Source organism: Asterias amurensis, chromosome 17 (genome assembly GCF_032118995.1).
Source record: "Asterias amurensis chromosome 17, ASM3211899v1".
NCBI lineage: Eukaryota > Metazoa > Echinodermata > Asteroidea > Forcipulatida > Asteriidae > Asterias > Asterias amurensis.
In genome coordinates, this window is record NC_092664.1 from 10,339,174 (window position 1) to 10,351,960 (window position 12,787).

The following is a 12,787-nucleotide window of genomic DNA, read 5'->3' on the forward strand; positions in this document are numbered from 1 at the left end:
TGCAGCAGAGTCCCGGCAGACACGATCGCATGTGCAAAACTGTCCGGCAGACATTATTGCATATGCAATTATGTCCTCCGGATAGTATTGCATAGAGGACATAGTTGCATGCGACACCGTGACAGTTATTTTTCTCCTGCTTTCACAACAAGAAGACACATTGTATTCAGCTGAAACTTTCATATTAAGTGACTTTAACATGAGATTTATTAAATTAATAAACATTGTCTTTTAAAGGCAGTGGACACTATTTGTAATTACTCAAAATATTTGTTATCATAAACCCTGACTTGGTATAAACGAGTAATGGGGAGAGGTTGATAGTATAAAACATTGTGAGAAACGGCTCCCTCTGAATTGACATAGTTTTCGAGAAGTAAGAAGTAATTTTCCACGAACTAGATTGCGAGACCTCAGATTTAGAATTTGAGGTCCCGAAATCAAGCATCTGAAAGCACACAACTTCAAGTGACAAGTGTGTTTTTTCTTTCATAGTTATCTCGCAACTTTGACGACCAATTGAGCTCAAATTCTCACAGGTTTATATTTTATGCATACATGTATGTTGAGATACAGCAAGTGAGAAGACTGGTCTTTGACAATATTACCAACAGTGTTCAGTGTCTTTAAAAACATTTATGACTCATACCCAGACAGTTAATTTATTGATAAGAACAAGTTCAACATATTACCAGTCGTAAAAATCACTTGGACAAGAATTGTGAAGCACTAGGCTCAAAACACCACCTACCAGATTGTTTCGCACTTACTGACACTCATAAAGCACAATAATCATGTAACAAACATGACTGAAAAAAAATTGCTAACATGCACAGACCGGTCATGAGTACGGAGTGTGGGTCCAAATCCCGGTCGTGACACTTGTGTCCTTGAGCAAGATACTTTATTACAATTGCTTCTCTTCACCCAGGGGAATAAATGGGTACCTGCGAGGGTAGAGGTTGATATTGTGAATGAAAAAGCCTTCGGAGCGATATAAACTGTTGCCCAGGTTGTATACTCCCAAGGGAGCTGAGAAACATTAAAAAGGGATGTTATTGGCCCTATGACCAGGGCACTAATGTAAAGCGCATTGATATGGTTATTGTGAAATGCGCTATATAAGAATTTGTTTAAGCGCTTAGAGAATTAAGTGTTAGTTATTAGGCGCTATATAAATCGAAAGTTGTTATTATTGTTACAAAGACACCAAATTAACACCAGATAACTTATTTGCAGATCTTGTATTTGACAAACTCAAGCACTTTTTATTCAACATAGACACATTAGTTGATGTAAAAACAACATTGAGATAACTGCTACATCAGTGATTTTCAGATGGTTCTTCATAAAATAAACAAGAAAAAAAAGGGGACACCATAAAAAAAGTTACTTTTGCGGCCATATTTACATGAACAATCACAAGGTTGAAAACGGTCCATCACCACAACCATGAACAAAATGTTAAAAAGTTTATCAAATTTTACAAAATGTTCATTTCACCATCAGTTAAACTTAACTGTTACTCAACTAAACTTCCTGTTTCAACTAAGTCTCCAAAAAGATTTCTTCATATCAAAAAGGTACTGATGAATTTAGACTTTTATACAAAAAGTATATATTATTTCCGTTCAATATTTATTTCAAAAGAGACAATTCTTTAAAATGTAATGCCCGAACAGTCTCAAAATTCTATCACCAGTGATGACTGATCAATAGGTGATCTGCTTAGCACACTGTGAAGACATACATCTTCTGTTCAAACAAACGCAGGCAGACAAAACCAGGCACACATGTGTAGCTGTGATGTAGTCGAGACCTGGAAGTCCGAGACCTCCCTGTTGGAGGGGTGGCCCAAGATTGAGACCAGGACCCTATTTCATGGCTGTGCATACATGTACCACCGAATTCTGCGCTAACGATTTCCGTTACTTGCAAGCGACAAATTTATATGCTAGCTGTGTAAGCTAAAGAGTGCCTAGTAACCTAGAGTAACCATGCGCAGAATATCCCTGCTTCCGTAAGCGTAAATTATTTGCTTTTGAGCAGAGCCATGAAATTGGGGCATGCCCTCCCTATAGTTGAATTTTCCCCTCTGTACAGTGTCGCGATTTAGTCCAAGTGTCAACTTGGCATGTAGTGTTAGAAATGAGATTCAATCAATCAAAATGAGTCGTTTGTCGATTAACTTTTGAAAAGAGCGTAATCTTTGCTTTAATATACTGTTAAAACCACCTTGATATCACCTTAGCAACACCAAAAGATGTGGCAGAAGAACACTAAAGTCGCATTGTTTTTTGAAAATATATTAGCACATTTTCTTTTAACGCAAATTTTACACCATTTTTATTTATTATCCTGGAAGGAAGTAAAAATAAAATGTATTTTGGCAGTTAAACCGACCAACAAAAATACTTCTGTAAATTTCTCCTTTTTGGCATGCTTGGGCTTGTTTCTAAATACTTTTTTTTTAGGCAAACAACTAGCTTGATCGAATTCCAAATGGTGACCTAATTAATGATGTACAGTATTATACAGTTAAACACAGACAGGTTCTCCCCATGCACAAACAAGAAGTATATTGGGCCGATACGCGCAAATTGCCGGCCAAAATACATAAATTGCAGCTGATCCGCGAAAACAAATTATAAAATAATTTTATTTATTTATTTTAATATTTTATTTATTTATTTTATTAATTTCTGCTTTCTGGGGGCAACAAAACAACTCCGAAATAAGTTCATAAAAAATCTCACAAATCAACTAAAGAAAAACCCAAAGACAACAACAAGGTTTAAAAAACAAAACAAGCATTCAATTCAGTATGTTTAAGCAGAGCTGCCGACATTTGCATCTTTGGGAGATTTTGCACAACAATCAAGGAGATATTCAGAACTACATACATTCAACATAATACGTCTCTCTTTATACTTATGCATTTTTGAGATATAAGACCTAATCCTTAAGCGCCATGTAATGGTTTACAAGGTGCTGTGGCGCAATATGCTGCCAATCCAGCCAGGAACACCGGGGCGAACCCCTTGTCTTTTCGATAAGTGCACTGGGTTCTTTCACATGCATTTATACAACACATGGGACCATCGGCTTTACGTCCCATCCGAAGGACGAAGCAATGGTTAAGTGTCTTGCTTAAGGACACAAGTGTCGCGGCTGGGGATTCGAACCCACACTCTGCTGATCAGAAACACCAGAGTTATGGGCGCACGTTCCCCATCACTTGCAGTGGCTGCGCCCATCACCTCGTTTTGAGTTAGCATTGTGACATACCTCATGCATTAATATTAAAGGGTCTATGTACTTTTTGTAGGACAAAAAACACAATGTCCACAGAATTACACTAAACTTACACAGTTTGAAGATAATGGTAGTAGAAAGCTTCCCTGAAAATATTACTTGTTGAGGTGCTGTAGTTTTTGAGAAATGAGTAAAACGATGTCATGACAATAATTTTCGTCTCAGTGATCATGAGACGAAAATTATTTTAGCATGTAATAAACATATTTTCATGACATTGTTTTACTCATTTCTCAAAAACTACAGCACCTCAGCAACTAATATTTTAAGGTTTGCTTTCTACTATCATTATCTTCAAACGGTGTAAGTTTTGTAGGACAAAAAAGACAATGTCCACAGAATTACACTAAACTTACACAATTTGAAGATAATGGTAGTAGAAAGCTTCCCTGAAAATATTACTTGTTGAGGTGCTGTAGTTTTTGAGAAATGAGTAAAACGATGTCATGACAATAATTTTCGTCTCAGTGATCATGAGACGAAAATTATTTTAGCATGTAAAAAACGTACTTTCATGACATTGTTTTACTCATTTCTCAAAAACTACAGCACCTCAGCAACTAATATTTTAAGGTTTGCTTTCTACTATCAGTATCTTCAAACGGTGTAAGTTTAATGTAAATCTGTGGACATTGTGTTGTGTGTTACAAAAAGTACCCAAATCCTTTAAGAGAGGCGAATAGGGAACAAATTGTCCCTAATCAGGGAGATTTTAAAATGGTTGATCACAACATGCAAAGATTGGTTTATTTTCAGGGAACTTTCTGCAGAATCAGGGCGAGTTGGCAGCTCTGCAAAAGGCCAGAATTAGGGTTCAAACTTCCCCCCAGTTTTGAAAAAAATCCAAGAGAGAGCCTCTCAAAGACACTGGACTCTATTGGTAATTGTCAAAGACCAGTCTTCTCACTTGGTGTATCTCAATTCATATGCATAAAATAACACACTTGAGCTCAATTGGTCGTCAAAGTTGCGAGATAATAATGAAAGTAAAAACACCCTTGTCACATGAAGTTGTGTGCTTTCAGATGCTTGATTTCGAGACCTCAAAATCTATGTAATTCTGAGGTCTCAAAATAAAATTCATGAAAATCACTTCTTTCTCGAAAACTACATTACTTCAGAAGGAGCCGTTTCTTACAATGTTTTCTACTATCCACAGCTCTCCATTACTCACGACCAAGTAAGGTTTTATGCTAATCATTATTTTGTGTAATTAACATTAGTGTCCCTGCCTTTAAGCAAAATGGATAAATTAATGGAGCAACTTGCTTCGAGGATGAGTTTGTAGGAAACAATTACCACAAACGGTTTCCGAGCAATGGCCTGAATAATGATTTCCAAAAGGGCCACATCTAGAAAAGTTCAGAGACTGGTATCCTGACCCACCCTTTGTTTTTAAAGCACACTATTTATTGCAAACATATACGTAAACAGACTACTCAATGAATAAACTTAAGCCAGGTCCAAATTGGTGGCTACAGCTGCGGCTGTTGCTGTGGCTTTTGCTATGAGCCTATTTGCTCCGACACGAACATGGACACTGTCTTATTTTACAGAATATTTCTACTTGATGATCAACAGCTCACTCAGTAAACTACAAAAAAGCATGCAGTTAACTTTTAAAAAATGGTTGGCGACTACTCTATTCTGACACCCATATGTTTCGACACCCCTACATGTTCCGAAAAATATCTGAAAATTTACACGTTAGGGTAGGGGTAGGGTTAGGGTTAGGGTTAGGGAATATATGGTTGTCAAAACATGGAGGTTTCGGAACATAGGGGTGTAACCTTCCGGTTGTGTCGTACGTACCACACTACAAACTTGATGGTAAACAAAATAATTTGCAGGGGGGGGGGATTTCGGGAGCTCGGCCTCAGTGACTTGGGAATGTAGGCTGGGGTTTGAGAGCGAGGTCACAAGAAAAAAATGTCTTGTGACAAGTTCGCTTTCATAACCTTCCCCCGTCCCGCCCCACCCCCATCACAACCAATCAAAAATACCTTTGCTACGCCCCTGCACTGAAGCAGTTGGATCATCATATCATAAAACATTCTCATGTCGTCAAAAACACTTATTTAATGGGAGACTTTAACAGCCCTTTTTTGTGGCTCTGATTGGTGCGCCCACATGCTCATTGTGCGCGTAGCTCTGAGCACACGCACTACTGGCGAGAAATGTGACAAAGGACCGTCCAAAAGTCTCCCATAGCAGCAACATCTACTCGTCTCTTTTTAACTTTGATGCTACCAACCATCTTGATCTTTCCAAGGTCAACCAAGGTCAATCAAGGTCAATCAAGGTCAATAGGGGTCAACAAAGGTCATCAAGGTCAATCAATCGTTTACAATTATTCTTTACCCACTTCCACCGGTTCCACTATTAACATAAATACAATGTACTGGCCAGCAATGGACGCTACAAGGATGAAGGGGAAAATCGTTGGTATCCCGCTCCATGTTTAGATATACAAATGTAGGTCTTTAAGTCCATCATTGAGGGAGAGCGGATTCCGCCCGACTGGGTTGTTTTTATGTCATCGCACTCTGCGGCTGGAAATCATTCTTCGTTTTCTGTAACAAAAGAAAAGCACACATGCAGGTATACATACATTAATAAATATTGAAAAGATCGGTACAGGAAGGGGGTTGAATTTCACAAAGATAGTCCTAGCTTAGGACTAGTCCTAGGCAATGCTAAGAGATAGGACCAGTCCTAAGTTAGGATGAGTTAATGGTCCTAACTTAGGACCAGTCCTATCTCCTAGCATTGCCTAGGACAAGTCCTAAGTTGGGACTACCTTTGTGAAATCCACCCCTGGCACCTTAAGTTCAACAGTGTGTAAACTTTAACATGGAAATGGATGTATACTTCCACAAAACACAAGGGGGAGGATGGTTGGAGCCCTCAGAACCATTACCCACTCCCCCGCTAAGAACCTTACGCCCCTCCCCAAAAAATTAATGTGATTAAAATGCACAAATGAATGTTTCGATACATGGTTCGATAAACCATCACAAAACCTTGTGAGGGCGCTCTCAAAAATATTTGTATCACTTCTGGGAGTAAATGCATTAATCGTCTGCACAGTTTAAATATTGGCAAAAAAGACTGCTTCAAATATTCATTCACATCCCAAACAGTTAAAGACTGGCACACATTACCACCAGACATCATATCCAGCACGGACAAAAGACAAAAGGAGCCGTTATAACCCAGCTTAGAAGCGACTAAAAACTATACTGCCCACAGAAGTGACAGAATGCCAACGATAAAACTGTGCAGACAATAATCACATAAAATACCCTTGGAAAAGATAAAATTATTGATGACAGCGCCCTCATGCGGTCAAAATACAGCAGACTCCCTTTAAAAGTACAGAGTGCACGACTTGAACTCCATCTTTCCCACTCAAGTTTGGAAAAAGACACCGTGCCCCCCAAGAACCCCCCCCCCCCCCTGCCCCTAAAGAACCATTGCACAGCCCATTCCGCTATGAAACCTTGCCCCAGAATGCAAGACTTGAACTCACCTCTTTCCCATCGTTTTAAAAAAGACTGCCCCCTCTTGCGACTCCGCTGTGAAACCTTCCCCCCCCTCCCTACCCCTTAAGAGCCTTGCCCCAGAATGAATGACTTGAACTGACGTCTTTCCCATCAGTTTGAAAAAGACTAAGAACCCTTGCCCCCTCCTGCGACTCCGCTATGGAACCTTGCTCCTCCTCCCTGCCCCTAAGAGCCTTGCCAAAGAATGAATAACTTGAACTCACGTCTTTCCCATCAGTTTGAAAAAGACTAAGAACCCTTGGCCCCCCCCCCCCCTTCCGCTATGAACCCTTGCCATAGAATGAATGACTTGAACTCACCTCTTTTCCATCAGTTTGGTTGTGGCTTGGACTCTTCTTCACTTTCTTGTTCTTCTTCACCTTTAGTTTTAAAACCTGAACATAACAGACGACAAAAGTTAATCAAAGATTTGTTCAACTTCATCCATCTTAAACCAAACTCATAGCCCTCCATCAAAGCAGTACACAGCTGATACACAACAAAAATATTTGTAAAACTGATTAAAATATTGATAATGTTGCAAGAAAAATACAGTAGGCCTACAAAGTTTGTAAAATAAGATCTATGGTAATTGTGACTAAACATTGTTTTACAAAATATCATAAAATCAGTAAAGGTTATGTCAAACAAAATAATAAATAAAAAGTTCAAAGTTACTATGGGCTTATTTATGAATTACAATGTAGTACATGTACATGTAGATGTTAAATTTGCATCGTGATTAAGAGTACCCTCACAACGATGTGTGCAACATGTAGCTCTGTATAGTCAGTACTTTCCCCAAGTTCTGTCTAGTTGGTAAGCAATGCTCTAGAGTTGCAAATGTCGTGGGCGAGTCCCACCCTAGTAATAATGCCTGTGATTTCTTTTCAAAGAACTCTGGAAAGTACCGAGTATACATTGCTTACACACATTGGCGTTATAAATTTTCATTTGGTTAGAAACACTTTTTTATTTATTTATTAAACAGAAAACCTCAAAAACCTAGGCATTTCGGTTAAAAACGCAATTAGAAAGCGGGCAATGAAAGAGTTAAAAGATCGTTTACCAAATGAGCAATGACCAGCCGTCGATTTCACAAAGAGTTAGGACTCGTCTTATCTCGAGTTAGGATTAATCTTAAGGTCTGCATGCTACAGCGCAGGGTTGGGACTCGTCCTAAGTCCTAAGATTAGTCTTAAGTTAGGAAGAGTTTTGTGAAATCGACGGCTGTAGTTTAGCCCTATAATATATAAATATGTACGCATACAAATAATCTTAGGAATGTACACTTTGATTGATTGAAACTACAAACAACTTACAGTAAAAACTAACAAAATACAATTATTGTGAGCCTTCGAGATAGACTTTGCTGTGGTCAAAACATCAGGCCATTAACTATTGTTTTGCAAAGTATGAACATGTACAAACCTTCTTATCTTTTTCCTTGCCGTCTCTCTTCACCTTCTTCCTGTCTTTCTTACTCTCGTCCCCTCTATCGTCCAGATCCTTCTCCTTATCAAACAAGTCGTGGGTCCACGTCCTGCTGCTGTTGTCACTCTTCCCGAAGCCTGTCGTCACCGTTCGTCCAACACCGCCTCGCTGGTATCTCCCGACGCCTCCTCGCGTCACTCCTCGCTTGAATCCCGGTATGAAGTTCTTGCCGAGGTAGCCCCGGACACGCCCACGAACGACTCCCCGTGTCGTGTTTGGGAATTTCGTCGCTTTCTTGCCTTTGTCGCGGTTGTCTCTGTCCCTGGAATTGGAGTGATCTTCCCTGTCATGCTGATTGGGAAACAAACATTCAGAGTTACAAATATTTCACCTGCGCCCCCTAAAAAAGGAAAACAAGAACATGAATGTTCCTACACACGACAGCTAAAACTTTAACCAGTGACTTATAATAACTACGGGGCTGCAATTACATCATGGCCATGGAGGGCCTCTGTTGCCCTGGTCTTGGCTTTGGTCCCACTTCAAAAGTTCCACAAAGATGTTACAATTTGCCAATGGAAGGAAGTGCCCCTTAGCACAATAAAATGGCCTTGCCCTCACAAAGACAACATTTGGTAATGCTAATTAGTATAATTAAAAAATCATGTTGTAACGGATCCTGACACTTTGTGAAAATGTTTATAGCATCAAGGAAAACAACACTTCAAAAAAATTTAAATACTTATTCACTTTGTAAAAACACTCGAGATATAAAAAGCAGAAACTCATTGGAGTGAGGAAGGATCCCACCAAATCACTTAAGGGATGTTTTTAAATGTCATACCCTCTTTTCACAGCTTCCTTCAGATTTACAAATGTAAGAGGTGCACATATTAACAGTAACAATGTCGCATCAAGCAAGTCTATTGTGATTTAGGAAGAAAAGATTGTTTTAATTCACTTACAAAGAAGTAGTTCTTCTGTTTGCTTCTCCAATCAGTCGTCTTCCCACCGTCATCGGAGAAAGAGTTGTTTCTTGATCCTTTTGGCACATCACCGAGCCTCTCAAGAACAGGTCTGCGATCTCTCGATCTCATCGAGTCAGAGCGGTCGTAGGACTTTGACCTGCTTCGCTGGTACGAGGAATTCTTGTAGTGCGGCAGCGGAGACAGGGAGCGGTTGTTGCTCCTTCGCCGGGATCTGGATCTGGACCTTGATTTGGAGATACTCCTCAGCGGAAGATGTTGCTGCTCAATCTGCTTGCGGCGAGTCTCAAGGTCATGCCGTAGGTCGTGGTGACCCTTGAAGTCGTGCAGATCATCCGGAGGATACTGATAGGAGATGGAGTCATCAAAATTATTCAGCTGAGGCGACGGATTAGGCGGTGACGGACCACGGACGAATGTCGCCTGTCTGTAGTCTGCCAGATGCTGTACATCCTTGACCGACTGGAACTGCTCGTTGGGCTGGACCTGGTAGGTCAACGGTTGACTCGGATACTGACCGCTGCCGACCATGTCCTGGTTTCCTCTCAAGGGAAACTGCTGATGGTTTGGAGTGATGTACGGCATCCTCTGAGGTTCAAAGTTCAGAGGAGCAGAGTCTCGCCGGTCGATGAACTCCCTGGCCTGTGCTTGCGGCGGAAGGGTGCCGCTAGGTAGAGTGCCGGTAAAGTGCACATCCTGCCTGTACACGACAGGCTCTTTCTTCTCTTGAACTGCTACGAATCTCTTTTCAGGGGCAACCTCGGTCTCCTCGGGGACACAACGCCCCTTCAACTCGGGCCGGTCAAATATTTCTTTCAATCCTTCATCTTTGCGGCGGGGAATCTTTACAGAGTAGGGATCAAATATCGGTCGAATGATGGGTGGTGGGTTCATCTTTACTTTTTGAGGCTCAGCGGGGCCGTAGGATTCTTGGTTTGGGTATAACGGTTTCACCATCGTTTCTTCCTTGATCTTCATCGTTTTACGACTGTACGGCGAGCTACTCCGCTGTGGAGATTTGGTAAAGTGCAGATCTTCCGGGGACACGGCTTCGTATTTTGTCTTTTCCTTTTCCCTGAAACTTTCTTTGCCGTAGCCTTTCTCCCTGGGAGGGGATTGAGGTCCATAAAACTGTCCTGGCATCTGGGCTCTTTTATCAAAGTCATTTCTGTACATGTTATTATCTGCTGGAGGAAGCCTGGATTCATTTGGCTGTCTCAGCCTGTTGTCTTGATGTGTCTGCTGCCCGGCACCTGCTAATTGATAACCTCCTCGGGCGTCCACCTGGTTTTTAGGAGGTAGGAACGGTTGCGCTTCCTGTTTGTAGTCGACTTTTTCATTCTTAACCCTAATGTCGCCAGCTGGGGATTTGTAGCTGTCATTCCTCCTGGACATCGACGGGGACCTCGACCTCGCCTTGCTCGTCCTGCCATAACCACGACTTCTTGGCGAGAAGGATCTGGAACGTCGCTTCTGCTGCTTGTTGTAGCCCCGTCCTTTGCGGTCCTTCCTCACAGGCGATCGGGATCGAGAACGAGAGCGCCCTCTGGCGCCTTTTTTGTTCTGCGGTTGGTATTTGGAACGTCCTCTCTGTGGAGATCTAGACCTGGATCTGGATCTTGAACTGGAGCTACTGGTGTAAGATCTGTGCATCAAGGAAATTATAAACTGGTTTAAAGCATCTGTACATAACTTTAAAGAGAGGCTCTAAGGTCAACCTTGCACTGCCACTTTGAGGTGAGGACCACACTGAACTGATTTAGGCTATTGACCATATCAACTGCCACCAGGAGCACATAACCACCTACCCCTGTGGCTGAAACAGGGTTCACCCTTCAAAGCCTGGGTATCATCCGCTAAGAGCCTGGCTGGTACAGCATAAAGCACTACCTTCCATACTTTTTTCATGCCAAGAGCACAAGTGTCCTGACTGGGACTCAAACCCACACCCTGCTGCTGACAGCATCGCCCGCTCGGCCACGACATGCAATAGGTGGAGTCCTTACGTATAAATTGGGTAAAAAAATACAAGTCTCTAACCTCATGTTACAATTTGGTGTAAAATGCCACTGTGTTCACTACCCTTCAAGTGAAATTTCTAATAATTCAAAACGTTCTATGGAATCCATTGCAACTATAATATGGTTTGCTCATTTTTAGAAGTCTCTAACCTAACGATAAAATGGTGTAAAATGCCACTGTGTTCACTACCCTCCAAGTGAAATTTTTAACAATTCAAAACGTTCCATGGAATCCATTGCAACTATAATATGGTTTGTTCATTTTTAGAAGTCTCTAACCTAACGATAAAACGGTGTAAAATGCCACTGTGTTCACTACCCTTCAAGTGAAATTTCTAACAATCCAAAATGTTCCATGGCATCCATTGCAAATAATATGGTTTGTTGAGAGACTTTTCAGTTCATTCCGGAATCTTTTTATAATATTCAATCAAAAGAAAAATTGAATTCGACCTTTTGACTGGCGCAGACATTTAGGCTTTGTTGGAATGTACAGACACATTTGCCCTAGATGTTTGATGACAACATGTTACAAATTTGAGGTGAACACTCCATTCAAACTCCCTGACAGGGAGTTGTAAAGACTGATTAGTTCAGTCAATTTACTTCCTCACCTGAGGCAAAACTTTGATCCTAATCATTGGACTACCTTTGACTGGGTATGCTCTGCTGAAACTACATCGCACACAGTGTCTATGGAAACACAAAAACACTCTGATGAATGCGAGCGCACTCAAGTCAAACATACCTATAGTTTGCGAAAAAAAAAATCCAACACGCGGCTGCCCTGAACGATCGGTATTCATAACCGTATCTGTATCTGTATCTGTATCCTCTCTATTATAACTTGTCCAGTTGGTCGATTGTAAAACGGAATCTTTCTTTATTCTGCCAGACAGTGTCACAGATCACTTGTAAATGTACATTGTGTAACATCATACATTGTGAACAGTCATTGCTAAGCTTGGGCGATATCACGATATTATCGAATATCGCGATATTAATTTGGAAACGATTTCGATATCGGATGGATTTGGTTTTAATCGAAATAAATCGCGATAATTGCGATATATCGCGATATCGATTAAATATCGCAATGTATTTGCTAGCTGAGACATCTTGCACCCCATAGGTTTGGAGTAAAACCAGAAGAATAGGTCATTAGAACAACTCCCTTATGCTATGACTGTCTCTTCTATAACTTTCACTTGGAGTTTGAAGACTGATGATGTCAAATTTAATTAATCGCGATTATATTTCAAATATCGCGATATATTGTCGGCGATATATCGTGAATAAAATAAATCGATATCGCCCAAGCTTAGTCATTGCCTAAAGCTGGCTTTGAACTTCACTCTCCAGGGGGCACAGCCATTTTCCTCTGTTTTGTAAGGGGCACTTTTTGGGGGAAAAATGTAATTTTGTATTGGAACCTAACAGAGGTATCAAAGGTAAAATTTCTGTGGGTGCCGTGTTTTTTTTTCGA

General features: G+C 40.8%; 1 protein-coding gene across 1 annotated transcript in view; it reads right to left on the reverse strand.

The window, feature by feature from the left end:
- Positions 1–3,885: 3,885 nt before the first annotated feature.
- Positions 3,886–12,787, reverse strand: part of LOC139949888 (uncharacterized) — a 34,870-nt gene continuing 25,968 nt past the window's right edge. The window contains exons 3-6 of the mRNA XM_071948453.1: positions 9,260–10,925; positions 8,292–8,645; positions 7,181–7,255; positions 3,886–5,888 (exon numbers count right to left, since the gene is read on the reverse strand). Of these exons, the coding sequence (XP_071804554.1) occupies positions 5,847–5,888; positions 7,181–7,255; positions 8,292–8,645; positions 9,260–10,925 (2,137 nt within the window). The 3' untranslated portion in view covers positions 3,886–5,846. The remainder of the gene's footprint in view (positions 5,889–7,180; positions 7,256–8,291; positions 8,646–9,259; positions 10,926–12,787) is intronic.